Source organism: Sinohyriopsis cumingii, chromosome 2, assembly GCF_028554795.1.
Source record: "Sinohyriopsis cumingii isolate HCF-2022 chromosome 2, ASM2855479v2, whole genome shotgun sequence".
In the NCBI taxonomy this organism is placed as follows: Eukaryota; Metazoa; Mollusca; class Bivalvia; order Unionida; family Unionidae; genus Sinohyriopsis; species Sinohyriopsis cumingii.
This window is the reverse complement of record NC_142962.1, coordinates 91,220,204-91,235,773: the sequence shown is the minus strand read 5'-3', so window position 1 is coordinate 91,235,773 and position 15,570 is coordinate 91,220,204. Positions and strand designations below refer to the sequence as shown.

General features: G+C 33.9%; 1 protein-coding gene across 1 annotated transcript in view; it reads left to right on the top strand.

Annotated features, from left to right (window-relative positions):
- Positions 1-15,570, top strand: part of LOC149805358 (kinesin-like protein KIF6) — a 79,349-nt gene that overhangs the window by 50,754 nt on the left and 13,025 nt on the right. The window contains exons 15-19 of the mRNA XM_089949664.1: positions 1,942-2,100; positions 3,852-3,902; positions 7,288-7,366; positions 10,239-10,374; positions 13,649-13,884. Of these exons, the coding sequence (XP_089805790.1) occupies positions 1,942-2,100; positions 3,852-3,902; positions 7,288-7,366; positions 10,239-10,374; positions 13,649-13,884 (661 nt within the window). The remainder of the gene's footprint in view (positions 1-1,941; positions 2,101-3,851; positions 3,903-7,287; positions 7,367-10,238; positions 10,375-13,648; positions 13,885-15,570) is intronic.

Sequence of the window (15,570 nt, the reverse complement as noted above, 5' to 3'; positions counted from 1 at the left end):
TAGGTATGTTCGTGTTACATTGTTTTATGACGTACTATTTTATGTGTATAAATTCTGTCTTCTCTTTTTATCTCTACTGGACATAGAATGACTGGCAGGATGACCTGTTATCTGTGATCCATCCATTAGTTTGTTATCACTACTCCTCCTAAACTACTTGAAGGATTGCCATTGAACTTTACACACATATACATTTCAGTATATAACTGGTCCTGAATGAAAGCTATGACCATCTTGAAAATGTTGTTACGGCTATTACTCTTGAATGGACAGTCGGTCATATCAGCATTGTGTTTTCACCAAATTACTTCTTATGATACATACTTTGTCCAAAATTGTGTCAATCTGACATCCAGTATAGCCATGGCAGCCATTTTGAAAATTGTATTATCAGTACTACTGAACAGAAAGTCATATTGACATGAGAATTTCACCAGAAGACCTCCTATAATATCTAGCTGGTCCATTTTATCACTACTCCTTCTGGATGAGTGGTCATATTGATATGGTTTTCACTACAAGACTTTTCATAATGTCTAGGTAGAGCTAAATTAAAATAGTCCTGATCTGGCATCCAGTATGTCTGCCTTGGCAGCCATCTTGAAAATCTTGATATAGATAAGTCTTATTAATGGATAGTCATATCAGCATGGGGTTTTCAGTACAAGACTTCTTGTGATATCTAGTTGGTTCAGAATGAAAATAGTGCTGATTTGACATCCATTATGGCCACCATGGTGGCTCCTCCTGAATGGATGGTCTTATTGACATGGTCATTTTAATTAACAAGTTGTTAATCAGCACTCTGTCAATGATTTTAAGGTCTTATGAGCTTGATAACACAAACAAGTATGGTTGTATCTGATGAATACCTTGAATAATACAACTTAATGAATGGGTTTTTTTCCATCAAAAAAATATTAATTATAGATTTAACTGAACATAGCTCTTGAGTAAATCTTCACATTGTCTGAGACAAGTTGAATGATTTTTTTTATTCATGACATCAGGTTAAAGGTCAATGGCCATAGCAAAGAAATTTGGTATATTGAAGTTTATCAAAGAATATTAAAAATGGTTTCAATACTCGGCACTTGAAAGAAAAGAATTTTTGGATTCCTGGAAATTCTTTTCAGCCATTAGAGCATCAGTCCCTTCAATGGTATCTTGATATTATTCCTATCATAGACTAACAGTGGGATTAATAGCCAATTCATTGTAGGCACACAAAATATAGATAACAGTGGGATCAATAGCCAATTCATTGTAGGCACACAAAATATAGATAACAGTGGGATCAATAGCCAATTCATTGTAGGCACACAAAATATAGATAACAGTGGGATCAATAGCCAATTCATTGTAGGCACACAAAATATAGATAACAGTGGGATCAATAGCCAGTTCATTGTAGGCACACAAAATATAGGTAACAGAGGGATCAGTAGCCAATTCATTGCAGCAGGGGTACACAACCTTTTTCAGCCAAGGGCCAGATTGTATTTTCTAGGACCACTCGAGGGCCTCAAACACTAATTTCTTAATATAATTACTGTTCATGGGCCAGATTTCTGTGTTGTTTTAATTTGCTTTGAGCACCAGACAGAACATGTTTGCAGGCCAGATCTGGTCTGCAGGCTGGGTTTGTGCACCCCTGCACTGCAGGCACACAAAATATAGGGTAACATAAGTTAAACAGAGCTGTAAAACACATATTAGATCATTGAATCTAATACATACTTTATGTGGTGGTTTATATGAATGCATAATGATTCTTTTTGATGTTCTTTTTCTTCAGGCTTTCTATATACAAGTTTATTGTTATTGACTGATTTATTTATTTCAAGCAACAGGGGGAGGAATATCAATCAGAAGAAGTTATCCAGATGACCTACAATCCAAAGCACATTTTCTGACATCTCATTTTTCAATTGTTTTCAGTGGGTGACATGTCAATTGGTAGACAGGAAGCATTTGAAATTTTTCGGAGGGATTATGAACATAATGATGCCATTGAGGAAAACAAGCAGGCACTGAAGGAAAGATACGCAAGTGCCAAAGCCCTTGGAGAGTTTGTCAATCGGTCCAGAACACAAATCAGTGAGATTTAATACTAATTAAATTCAAATCTGCATTATGCTTTTTTCTGTTGGGATTGTTTGTACAGGGACAATTAATCATCTAGGAGTACAGTGTGTCATTGAAATAATTTTCAGAGAAACAGTTAATTATTTTTGTATATTTTCTTCTATAATTAATCCAAAGACAGTACATAAAAAATTACGATGACAAAAGAAAAAAGAGCTCATAAGCAAAATTCATCACACATGGCCCAGTGGTACAAGATAGTTGGGTTATAACATATAAATAGTAGGAAGAACAGATTAACCGATGTCATCAGAGGAACAATGCTATCATATATACTTGTGTATAAGTCATGTCCAATGGCAGACTACACAGACCAAGATCTGTCCTCACATATTGTACCAGCCAGTCTGGATCTATACTGTTTAGTAGGAGTAATCAGTAAAATAAACAATATAGACTTGATTTGCTGGTGCACTATGTGATTGCAGATCTGAGTCTGTGCAGTTTTTACTGTTGGACTTGTCTTACATGACAGTATAGATGGTAGTTATGTCCCCCTGATGCCAGTGGTTCAAAAGTCCTTGTTTGCAAATGGACTTGACTTGTGATTATGTAGAGTAATTTTGATGCCAAAAATGTCATGAAGCAATGAATTCCAAGAATGTCAAGCCAAATAGGCTAGCTGTTTTGTGTTGTGTTTTTTGGGTTTTTTTTTTTACATTCTAGATGTATGTAATGCAGGTATTTATAAAATTTTAAAAAGGAACTTTCTTGAATGTGTTGTAACATCATACTGGTTATTTTTCTTTACAATAAGTTCTTTAGAGCCAGTTTCTTTCTCTTGCTTTGACAACAATAATGAAATTTAGACTATTTGTAATGATTTATTTATACTCACAACTCAAGGATTTGTGAAGAATAATTTTATTGATTAACTTAACAATCATCATCTAGTCACCTTGAAATCACCTTGAAATCAGATACATGCATCAAAATATTTCACAAGCTGACTTCAGATTGTGAACACTAACTTTTATGTAGCAGTTAAGTATATATCAGTCTCCTATAATTATAATTATAATGTAAACAACCATTCATAAACTCTGCTTGTGGGTGCTACAGTTTTATTAAATCAATCAGTCTGTGAACAAATTCCTCACAGATGAGTGCCTTTCATTTACAGACACACCTGTCAAAGAAATCTCATGAGTTATATTATTGACAATAAACTCCTGCTGTCTTTAAAATCAGTGAATAGCACCAAACCTTTAACCAACCAGTTGTTTAAAGTTGTCAAGCTCACAAACTGCCTGAGGCAATGTTAGGATCTGAAATTTGGCAAATCTGGACACATACAAATAATATGATTAAAATATTATTAAAATATAAATGACATACAATTGATAAAAGAAACTGGCCAGTTATGTATTAAAAGAATGAAATTCATATAAACACAAAATAAAGGTGCTGATATATGTACTGTGTCGCTCAATATTTTGGACTTGCCCTCAGGCAAGTACCTTTGAAACTTGACCTTGCCTGAGTCAAATTTAAGCTTGTCCCAGGAGTTATTCAAGTGGATTTGTAAATTCCTGCAATTATGTCAAGCCAGAATGGCTGGCTGTTTTGTTTTCTTAAGTTGTAGATGTGGTAAATAAAATCTCAAACTTATTTCTGTTATTCATAACTTTTGTTCTGATACTTGACTTGTATATTTTTACATTTGTGGACTTGTTTAAGATTCTCATGTGATATATTTTTAGATCATATTAAGGCCCAGATAGAACATCATAGAATGCAGTTGGCCATGCAAGGTAAATTTTCCTCTTTTGAGTTAACAAGCATATACACTATACCTTCTGAAAGGAGACATATGTGTTTTACCTCTAACCATTTTGTCACCAACACATCTGTGTTTATTATGAGAGGTACTTTAAAAGTTCTGAATATTTTATTACAACTCTTTTGTTTCATTGAATGTATCAGTAAATTGAACTGAGAGACAAAATAATGTTTTATAAAATGATCTGTAGCTGCATGTTCAACACACTGGACACCAGATATGTGACATAACACAGGTAAATGACAGTAATGTAAAAATGTCAAAGAAGAACAATTTCCTACTGTGCAAAGAGCATACTGTAAAATATGGATACTCTTAGGGTACTCTCCGATAACAAAGCTAACTTGGATGAGTTCATGGATGTAATTCTCTGTCATAGCCTACAATTATGAGGTGGTTTCATCATTGAAAGCTGGTCTTGAATCCATGGAAGATGACCCACTTTCTAAAAGACTGTTATCTGCAATTGGTTAATGGGAAGTGGTTGCTGAAAGTGGCATCTGTTGAAGATGCTTGATGTACATTAGAATATATTTCTGCTGTCATTGGAATTAATTCATCAGCTGTTTCTAAATATGAAGAATCATTTGAATCCCAAAATTGTTTGTGCAAGATGGGACCCACATTTGTTGATGGCTGATGAAAAACTGACTGGTTGAAACTGCCAAACAGCTACTCACCAGATATGAAGAGTGACCAAAGATATTTGAATGAGATTGTCACAGGTGATAAAACATAGATTTACTTTCTGAACCTGACTCAAGAGAAAATAATGACCTTTGGATGAGAGAAAAGCAGCAGATACCAAACATTGCTCAATGTAGTCAAACTGTCAAGAGAGTTTTAAATGCATTATTCTTTTTATGCAAAAGGCCTGTCTGTCCAGGTACCTGTGCCTGACAGGCTAGTGTCACTAGACATCTTTTCCTGCCAAAGTGTCGCCAGAAGTAATTGATCTCCAGTACCCAAAGTATCCATTAAACATCAAATTTGCCACATTCTCCATACAGCCCTGATTTTGCTCTAGGTGATCATTGTCTGAATCCTGCTCTCACAGATTTGCTGAGCGGCAGATGATTTGAAAATGTTCATGCAATTGGAAGTGCAGTTTTCCAGTGTATGAACAACATACCAAAAAGTGAAGACTAAATGCCATTTAATAATTGGATAATCAGACTGAAAAGGTTTGTAGAGGGTACTTTAAGAGGGTGCACTTATGTACTATTCATTAATAAAGTACTTTTGTTGTAATGCACACTAATATTCAAAACTTTTTAAACACCCCTTGTCTATCAAACTGACCAAGACATTTTACTGTAACCAAAAAAGTGCTAAGTTGATAAATTAAGTGGATTTATATTTTTATACACTCACCATAAGGTGGAGCATATATTATTTTGACATTGTTACTCCATCCATTCAGCCATCTGTCACCATTATCTGTAAATAACTTCAGTTTTGCATCATGTTCCTTTATCAAACTTTGTGAATGGCTTGTACTTTGAGTAAGGAAGAAACCTGTTGATTGTAGGGTATCAGAGGTCAGGATCACTGTGACTGAAAAAGAAACATGGTTTCCACACAATTAAAATTAGTGTTACATCACAGACCTGTACAAGACTTTGTTTATGGCTTGCACTTAAAGTAAGGAAGACGATTGTTGATTTGGGACAGTCAGGGCTGCTCTAATGGAAAATAAAAATTGGCTTCTACAAAGCAGATTCAGTTCTGAGCCCTGTGCCTTCACTGAAGTTTGCAGATGGCATATACTTTAGGTAGGAAGGAAGTCTGTTAATTATATGATCAAAGGTCATGCTTACTGATTAATATAAGGAAGATGGTTTTTTCATTATAACTTTACTTATGTCCACGTATCTTGACAAAAGTTTGTGAAGGACTTGCATTTAAAATAAGGAAGATGCCTATATATTTTGATGTCTAAAGGTTAAAGTCATTGTGACTTGAAAATGGGTTTTGCACAGTAACTGTTCATGCAGATTTAGTTCCTTGACAAAGCTTTGTGGATTCCATGCACGTAGGGTAAGGAAGAAGCATGTAGATGTTGGCATCTTAAGTTCAGAGGTTACAGTCAGTCTAATTTCAAGGTCTCTGAGACTCTTGGTCTGTAATTCCCAGAGTCTACCATGCCCAACTAGTGTGCTAATTAAAGCAGTTATATTTGTGAAAGACTATTGATATGCATTATACTGTTGATCTTTCACATACAAAATTCAAAATCAACAATTTTAGATCTATTATGCACATTGTATTTATTCAAAGATTCCCATTTCTGACATGAAGGTCAGGCCTGCATGTCAGTCCCATGATCAAATTGTTATATACTGTATGGCTTTCACCCAAGGTCAAAAGTGTCAACAAGTTTTATTGCAGAATGAATTGTCTTAGCTTCATGATGATGCAAGGCCTACTTATGGCTGCATAGAAGACTATTAAATATGGGAAATGTATAACATAACCTAATTATGACCAGATGAAAGACTATTAAATATGGGACACATGTAACATGACCTACTCTTGGCTGTATAGAAGACTATTAAATATGGGACATGTGTAACATGACTTAATTATGGCTGCATAGAAGACTATTAAATATAGGACATGTATAACATGACCTACTTATGGCTGCATGGAAGACTATTAAACATGGGACACATGTAACATGATCTACTCTTGGCTGCATAGAAGACTATTAAATATGGGACGTGTAACATAACCTACTTATGGCTGCATGGAAGACTATTAAATATGGGACATGTATAACATGACCTACTTATGGCTGCATAGAAGATTATTAAATATGGGATATGTATAACATAACCTACTTATGGCTGCATGGAAGACTATTAAATATGGGACATGTATAACATAACCTACTTATGGCTGCATGGAAGACTATTAAATATGGGATATGTATAACATAACCTACTTATGGCTGCATGGAAGACTATTAAATATGGGATATGTATAACATAACCTACTTATGGCTGCATAGAAGACTATTAAATATGGGAAATGTATAACATAACCTACTTATGGCTGCATAGAAGACAATTAAATATGGGAAATGTATATAATGCACCATTTATGTTACTCTTATTTAAATTGGGTTTTTTGTAGAGAAATAAATACTAGTATAAAGTATGTGTGCGTTTCATGAAGCTTATCTAAATTCATATTTGTATTATTTACATTGTTTGAAATTCTGCTGTATGATCTGATTAAGTTTATTTTAATTTGCACTTTTCACCATCAATTAGCAAGTCAGAGAGGATAATTTTGGTGCAATATTTTTTTCAAAATTAATTTCCTTAAAATCTTTTATTTTCCACTCTCAGGACTTGTGGACAATAACAATCCTGAACCTGATGAGATGGAACAGCAGTTAAGAAAGGAGATGGAAGCAGAGAAATCCAGGTGTTTATTTTCAACATTGCATGAGTGATTTTGACTAGTGTCTGTAGTTGTTGTTGTTGTTGTTGTTGTTTAACGCCATTTTTCAGCACATGATAGGCTATACATGGCGGCCAGTATTAATGGTGGAGGAAGAACCTGGGAAATCCCCAGAAAGAACCACCGACCCTCAAGAAGCTACTGGCAAGCTTTCTCACATACCCACATTGGCCGAATCCGAGACTCGAACCCACGCAGACAGAGGTGAGATGGCAGTGATCCATAATGGAGAGCGCTTTAGACCACTCGGCCACTCGGGGCCCCCCTAGTGTCTGTAAAAGGACCCTTTTCTTATATGACATCATGCAGCATATGATCAAGTGGTTTGTCTGCTAATCTTAGAAAAATACATTTCAAAAATGTCTGCTAAAATTTGTGAAAGAAATGTTGGATAAATTATAATTTATATCAAGATCTAGCGATTTTAGTCTGCATCAGACTGATTGGAACATGAAGTCATCAACAATCTGTTCAAGGGAATCCAAGACGTCTTTCATGAGTACTGTTACAGTCACTAGGAAATGTTAGATGTTTGTGTGTTAAAGCCTACTATCTACTATCAAATCTACACTGTGCAAGAAAGCTAATACGAAGATGGATTCAATGAAGTTTACATTTCATGCAGAGTAAATTTGCATACACAGTGAGGCATTGAATTCCATATGAGAATTTATTCAGTTATAAATACAAACCTAATCAGGTTTTGTGTATACTTTCTTTGAGAATATAATCAGTTAGAAATACAAACCTAATCAGGTTTTGTGTATACTTTCTTTGAGAATATGATCAGTTAGAAATACAAACCTAATCAGGTTTTGTGTATACTTTCTTTGAGAATATGATCAGTTAGAAATACAAACCTAATCAGGTTTTGTGTATACTTTCTTTGAGAATATAATCAGTTAGAAATACAAACCTAATCAGGTTTTGTGTATACTTTCTTTGAGAATATGATCAGTTAGAAATACAAACCTAATAAGGTTTTGCATATACATTCTTTATGAGAATATAATGAAGTAGAAATACAAACCCAGTCAGGTTTTGTATGTACATTTTATATCAGCATATAATCAGTTAGAAATGCAAACCCAATCAGGTTTTGCATATACATTTTTTATCAGAATAAAATCAGTTAGAAATACAAACCCAATCACTTGTTGTACATACATTCTTCATGAGAATATAATTAGTTAGAAATGCAAATCCAATCAGGTTTTATATATATATATTCTTTATGAGAATATAATCAGTTAGAAATGCAGACCCACTGAGATTTTTTGTATATACATTCTTTGTCAGAATATACCCAGTTATGAATGCAGAGAAATTTCCTGTCTCAAAGTGGGTCATTTTTTGCAGTGTATTATTAAGTTTTTTGTGATATATGACCTGAGCAAAACAACTCAAAATATTTGTAAGTAATGCCAACTGCAGTTTCCTCAAGAAGTAGAAATTTCTTCTCCTAAATTTATTTCATCACATACTCATTACTGATAACAAAGAATGGCATGTGATATCATTAACATTTTGTGCCATCGTTATGCATTTTTACCAGTTACATGTGTACACGACCCAATTTTAGATAAGGATACATGTTTACATGATACATTTATAGATGAGGATACATTTTTACATGATAGTTTTAGATAATGATACATGTTTACATGACACAGTTATAGATAAGGATACATGTTTACATGACCCAGTTTTAGATAATGATACATGTTTACATGACACAGTTATAGATAAGGATACATGTTTACATGACCCAGTTTTAGATAATGATACATGTTTACATGACACAGTTATAGATAAGGATACATGTTTACATGACACAGTTATAGATAAGAATACATGTTCCTATATTAAAATTGAAAAAGAAATTTAAGGATAGTTCATGGAAACAAACTTTGCCTTTCAGTTTATCAATGGGTATAACACTCAAATGTAGGCACATAGTCTGTGCAAAATGTACCATGCTAGTAAGGTAGCTACAACAACTGATCAACATAATGCAGAGGAAGTCAAGGAACTCATAGATGGCAGATAATATATGATGAGATAGCTTGTACAACAGTAATAGGAAGGAATTTTTGAGATATTATTCAGAAACAAAAATGGTTAATGCAAGATTGGTGCCTTGTAGCTTTTCCAAAGGCCAGATAAAGACAAAGCAAGTGAAGGGATTTTTGTCTAAATATGGAAGGGAATGATTATATTTCATTCTCATTGGCTATTGAGAAAACCAGACTGAAGTCATATTACCATGATTAAAATCAGTCAAGCAAATACTCCAGCATCCCTAAGACTGGCCAAGTTTATAAGGAAAGAAGTACTTTAAGGATGTTAAGTTGCATCTAGTTCAGTTTCATTTGGTTTGCACATCCTATGCTGCATAGATGTCATTAAATGGTGATTATATTGTAACATTTCTTCCAAAACTTAAGTGACAGATTTTTAATAAAAAGTACCAAGAGCTTTTATAAAGACTTCCAGTCATACTTAATGATAACATCATATGATATAAATATGAAGCAAAATATCACTTCTGACATAACACAATTATTTTTAAAAAATTCTCCCAACGTACTGTTCTGACTCTAGACAGTAGAAGTTTACACTTTGATCTATAACAAAAGTTAAGAGGTTCATAAGGGGTTCATTAAACAGAATTGAAAGATCTTGAATCTGCAACAACTATGGAATATTTTTGGTTTCCAGACAATGACATCTTTATCCCTCCAGCTAAAAATGCAGAAATGATTTTCAAGTGAAATGCTCACAAGCAATTAATTATAGGATGTTTAAATTTGTCTCTGTGTGTTCTATTTTTTAGGTACAGAGAAAGTTTTAATAAGTTGAGAAATTTGAAGACTGAAATAGAGCATCTGCAGCACTTACTGGAGAAGTCCAGAGTGAAGTTGCTAAAAGATTTTGAACTGTGGTGGAGTGAACAAGCTTCTCAGTTACAGGTAAATGCAATTTACAGATAATATATACCCCATTAAATGTAGACTTTACAGGTAAATGCAATTTACAGATAATACATACCCCATTAATTGTAGACTTTACAGGTAAATGCAATTTATAGATAATACATACCCCATTAATTGTAGATTTTACAGGTAAATGCAATTTACAGATAATACATAACCCATTAATTTGTAGACTTTACAAGTAAATGCAATTTACAGATAATACATACCACATTAATTGTAGACTTTACAGGTAAATGCAATTTACAGGTAATACATACCACATTAATTGTAGACTTTACAGGTAAATGCAATTTACAGATAATATATACCCCATTAAATGTAGACTTTACAGGTAAATGCAATTTACAGATAATACATACCCCATTAATTGTAGACTTTGCAGGTAAATGCAATTTACAGATAATATATACCCCATTAAATGTAGACTTTACAGGTAAATGCAATTTACAGATAATACATACCACATTAATTGTAGACTTTACAGGTAAATGCAATTTACAGGTAATACATACCACATTAATTGTAGACTTTACAGGTAAATGCAATTTACAGATAATATATACCCCATTAAATGTAGACTTTACAGGTAAATGCAATTTACAGATAATACATACCCCATTAATTGTAGACTTTACAGGTAAATGCAATTTACAGATAATATATACCCCATTAAATGTAGACTTTACAGGTAAATGCAATTTACAGATAATACATACCACATTAATTGTAGACTTTACAGGTAAATGCAATTTACAGATAATACATACCCCATTAATTGTAGACTTTACAGGTAAATGCAGTTTACAGATAATATATACCCCATTAAATGTAGACTTTACAGGTAAATGCAATTTACAGATAATACATGCCACATTAATTGTAGACTTTACAGGTAAATGCAATTTACAGATAATACATACCCCATTAATTGTAGACTTTACAGGTGAATGCAATTTACAGATAATATATACCCCATTAAATGTAGACTTTACAGGTAAATGCAATTTACAGATAATACATACCCCATTAATTGTAGACTTTACAGGTAAATGCAATTTACAGATAATATATACCCCATTAAATGTAGACTTTACAGGTAAATGTAATTTACAGATAATACATACCCCATTAATTGTAGACTTTACAGGTAAATGCAATTTACAGATAATACATACCCCATTAATTGTAGACTTTACAGGTAAATGCAATTTACAGATAATACATACCCCATTAATTGTAGACTTTATAGGCAAATGCAAACCATATCCCTGCTATTAATAGAAGCATCTTATTCTAACTTAGAACTTTAGTCCAACTGCAAAACAACATAGACAAGGTTCATATGGTCTTTGAAGGGCTTTGACAGTTTGGGAAAAATGAGGTAGCATTTTAAATGCCTTGAAAGTTTGGGAAAATTGAGCAGATTACCCTGAGGTCTTTCAAACTCATTGAAAATTGAAATAAACCCAAACATTTTAATTTCTTTCCATAATCACAAATAAAATTGTCCATGGTTGTTAGATTTGGATGTAGTCAAGTTTTCCTGGTTTCTTTCTTTTGATGACCCATTCAGTTTCATTTCATCATTAAACAATATTGTAGTATTTTGCATTCGTTGTTTTCTCATATAACAACTTTTTTACATAATGTTAGCAAAAATAGGTCTTGGAAATCTATGTTTGTGGGCTTTGAAAGTTTGGGAAAAGTCTTTGAATTATCATTCAGAATTCTGTATGAACCCTGATAGACCATTATCTGTATCTTGGATTTGACTTCCAATCAATTATGTTTGGTATGAGAAGAAAACTGGTAAAGTTTCTTTATAGTGAAACTTTTGTTTCAAAGTGAATTTCTGTAGTGGCATTCCACAAACACATTCTTTGAAACTTTAAAAATTATCACAGCAAAGCAGAATTTAATAGTATTAAGTGAAATTAAATTAAGTCAAACCACTTTGTAAAGTAAATATTTAAAGGATGAGCTACCAAGAGCAAAATTGTAAAGAGAATGAGGAATTAAAGACCACTTTTTTCAAAATTAAATCTTTTGGATGGACAAATATTGAAGCATGTTATAGCCTTTTCCATCAAACTGAATCTTTGCAATCAGTAGAAAAGTCAAAGAATAATATATTTTCATTCAGTATTATCGAATAGAAAGTGGCTTCAGTCTGTTACACAAAGTCATATTGTGTCAAATTTATCAAGTGATTCAGAAGAAAAAATTTTGTCCAATCCTCATCAAGTCACTAATGAATATTTAGACCTAATTTTAGCCTATAGTGTCAAATTGTTGAATTACATACACCTTGGAAAACATGCTTTATGCACAAAATGTGGTCAGAAACAATGTTTCTCGCATCACATTGCATTCAGTGTTGGTTCATTATAGCCTTATCAGTGTTCAGTATATAAAATACAGTCAAACCTGATCTAACAGCTACCTGTACATAGGGATTACCTGGTCACAATGGTCATTCTAATTTCCCCTGGAAAATTGCCAATATAAATGTCCTGTAATATTCACCTGCTTTCTGCAGTCGGTGACCAGGTGTTTCTTAACCAACTGTGGTTTCTCCCTGCCTTTATAATCTACTGCTTGATGACCAATGCATTGTTTAGATAGAGGCATATCATGTGAATTGATGTGTAAACATTTCTTATCTTGCTTGTGCTCACCATACTCCAGTCACACTCTCAGTGTAACTCTATGATGTCAATATGTCGTGTTTGACAGCACGGTAGTTTTTATCCTTACTGGACAGAATATGATCAGTATTTCTTTCAAATCAGTGAGGAATCAATTTATAGGATGGATTAAAGTGAGCATGATACACAAATTCTTTCTTGGAAATAAATTGGAATGAAAACAACAGACACACACACTCTCTCTCACAACACACACACACACACACACACTCACAATGCACACACACACACACACACTTTCTCTCACAACAAACACACACACTCTCTCACAACACACACACACACACAAGATGAACAGTAATGATACTGCCAACAATAATGACAATGATAATGAAATTAGTGTATGGGCATTTGTTTAAAAAACAATTTAATGATGTGAACCAGTTTTACTTTTTCCTATGGGCAACAGCTATTGACAGGATGGATTGTATTTGATTTTTATATCATTTCATGCAAATGCCCTGACTGTTTGCCTTTGGGTATTTTAGAAGTGTTTATAGCGTAGAAGACAAATCAATTGTTCCTTTTTTTTCTTTAAGGATAACCCTCCTCATGTAGATGCTTTGAAATCAGCATGGCAGACACCTCCTATAACCCCAGAGAAAGATTTCCAAAAGTCTGACCTGTTCAACAGATCATCCTCTTCCTCTTCCTCCTCAAAACTTGGACAACTGAGAGGCAGTGTGGCAGGGAACATTGCCACCAGTCAGAGGCCTATAAAAAGCTCAGATGGCCTGGTAGCACCACCTAAAGGACCTGCATCTGATAAAACAAGGTGAGAAGAAAAAAAACATGTTCTGCAACTAACATATGTCAGAAAAACTAAAGCAGACCACCTACGTGGTTAGAGCATATGCCTCAGATGTTGGAGGTCATGGGTTCGAAACCCAGCCAAGTCATACCTAAGACTTATAAAAATGGCACTAGCAGCTGCCTCTCTTGCTGCTCAGCATTAAGAGGTTAGTGTTAGGACTGATCAGCCTGGTGTAAGGATAATGTGACTGGGTAGGACATGATGCTTCATTTATTTGGCATGATGCCCCAGTGCTACACATCACTATTAATTGCCACATTGCAGACGTTGTAACAATATGTTAAAAATTGTTAAAGTCACATTAAAAATTCAAAAACACAAACACACAGGCACATAAAAACTAAAGTAGAACTTAAACATCAATTTTTATGACTCATTAGTTTGTATATTAAAATGACTGTCTGATGAAGTCAGCAGAGCCTATAGCAATTACTTCCAAAGCCAGCAGATTCCTATTGTAATTATATCCAAAGTCAGTAGAGATTTATAGTAATTACATCTGTCCATCCATCTGTTGGTTTCTGCAAGATACGGCAATTATTGTCAATAAAACTGCTCTGAGGCTTGTGCTGCATGAGCCATTTAAGGAAATTTTGAAAAACAAATGTATTGGCCACAGCAGCAGTAATACCGATAAGTGGGCATGGACAGCATTGTACTTTGATCCAGGAGTTAATGACCCTTGATCGATAGCTCTACTTTAGGCAAGTCTGTTTGTGTCTGGTCCAGTAATTAGAAGACCTGCATCTATTTATAAATGAGTTTAAGAGCAATGTATTTAATTACAGTTTCTAATAAAAATGTAAAAAATGACCATATGATTAGTTTTTTTTTGACTGACCTGGAGTCAGTAACATGGCAGGGTGCTACCGTTTGTGTATTGTTGTAACCAATCAAATTTCATGAAGGGATTTAATTCCTGAGGGCATGCTTGATTAAATTTTTACTTTGTTATAAGGATGTCATAAACAAGTCAACATTGTTTCAAAAACAGAATTATTTAATCACATTTTTCTCCATCGCAAATAAACGTCAGAAACACTGTTCTCACTATCTTGGAGCTTGCATGTGGCCCATGCTGTTATTTCAGTCTTGTGGTAAGTGGATAGATGTCTCTGTACAGTACTGGGCATAAAATAAGGTGTAACCAGAGAATACCAACAATTTCCCATAATGCTTACCTTAGATTATGTATTGAGTAAATGAATTACATCACTCTAATTGGATGCAAATTAATTGATTCAAGCAGGGAGGGTCCGAAGGGAAATTCAATGACAGTTGTAAATATTTGATCAAGGTGAATATGACACATTTCTGGTTGTGGTAAAAAGTGTAGGTTGGCCACATTTCGCACAAATGCAGCATTCCCTCATCTCTGGGAAAAAGCATGGCTTTATCTTCCAAAAATGATGGTAGTATGATGGGAAATTGTTGGCTTTTAACCTTTTTTCCTTGTCATGCAGCTTGATGGAGATGAGACCTCAAAATAATTTTGATTTCTTACCGTTTTTCATTTTCAGGAGTTATGACCCCTGATTTACTGTTCTCCTGACTTTCATTTTCCCAGGTTTACTTCGCAAAGTTTGTTGGTCTTCAACCCAATTTGGCATACAGCTCAATACTGATCAGACCTTGAACAAGTTTGAT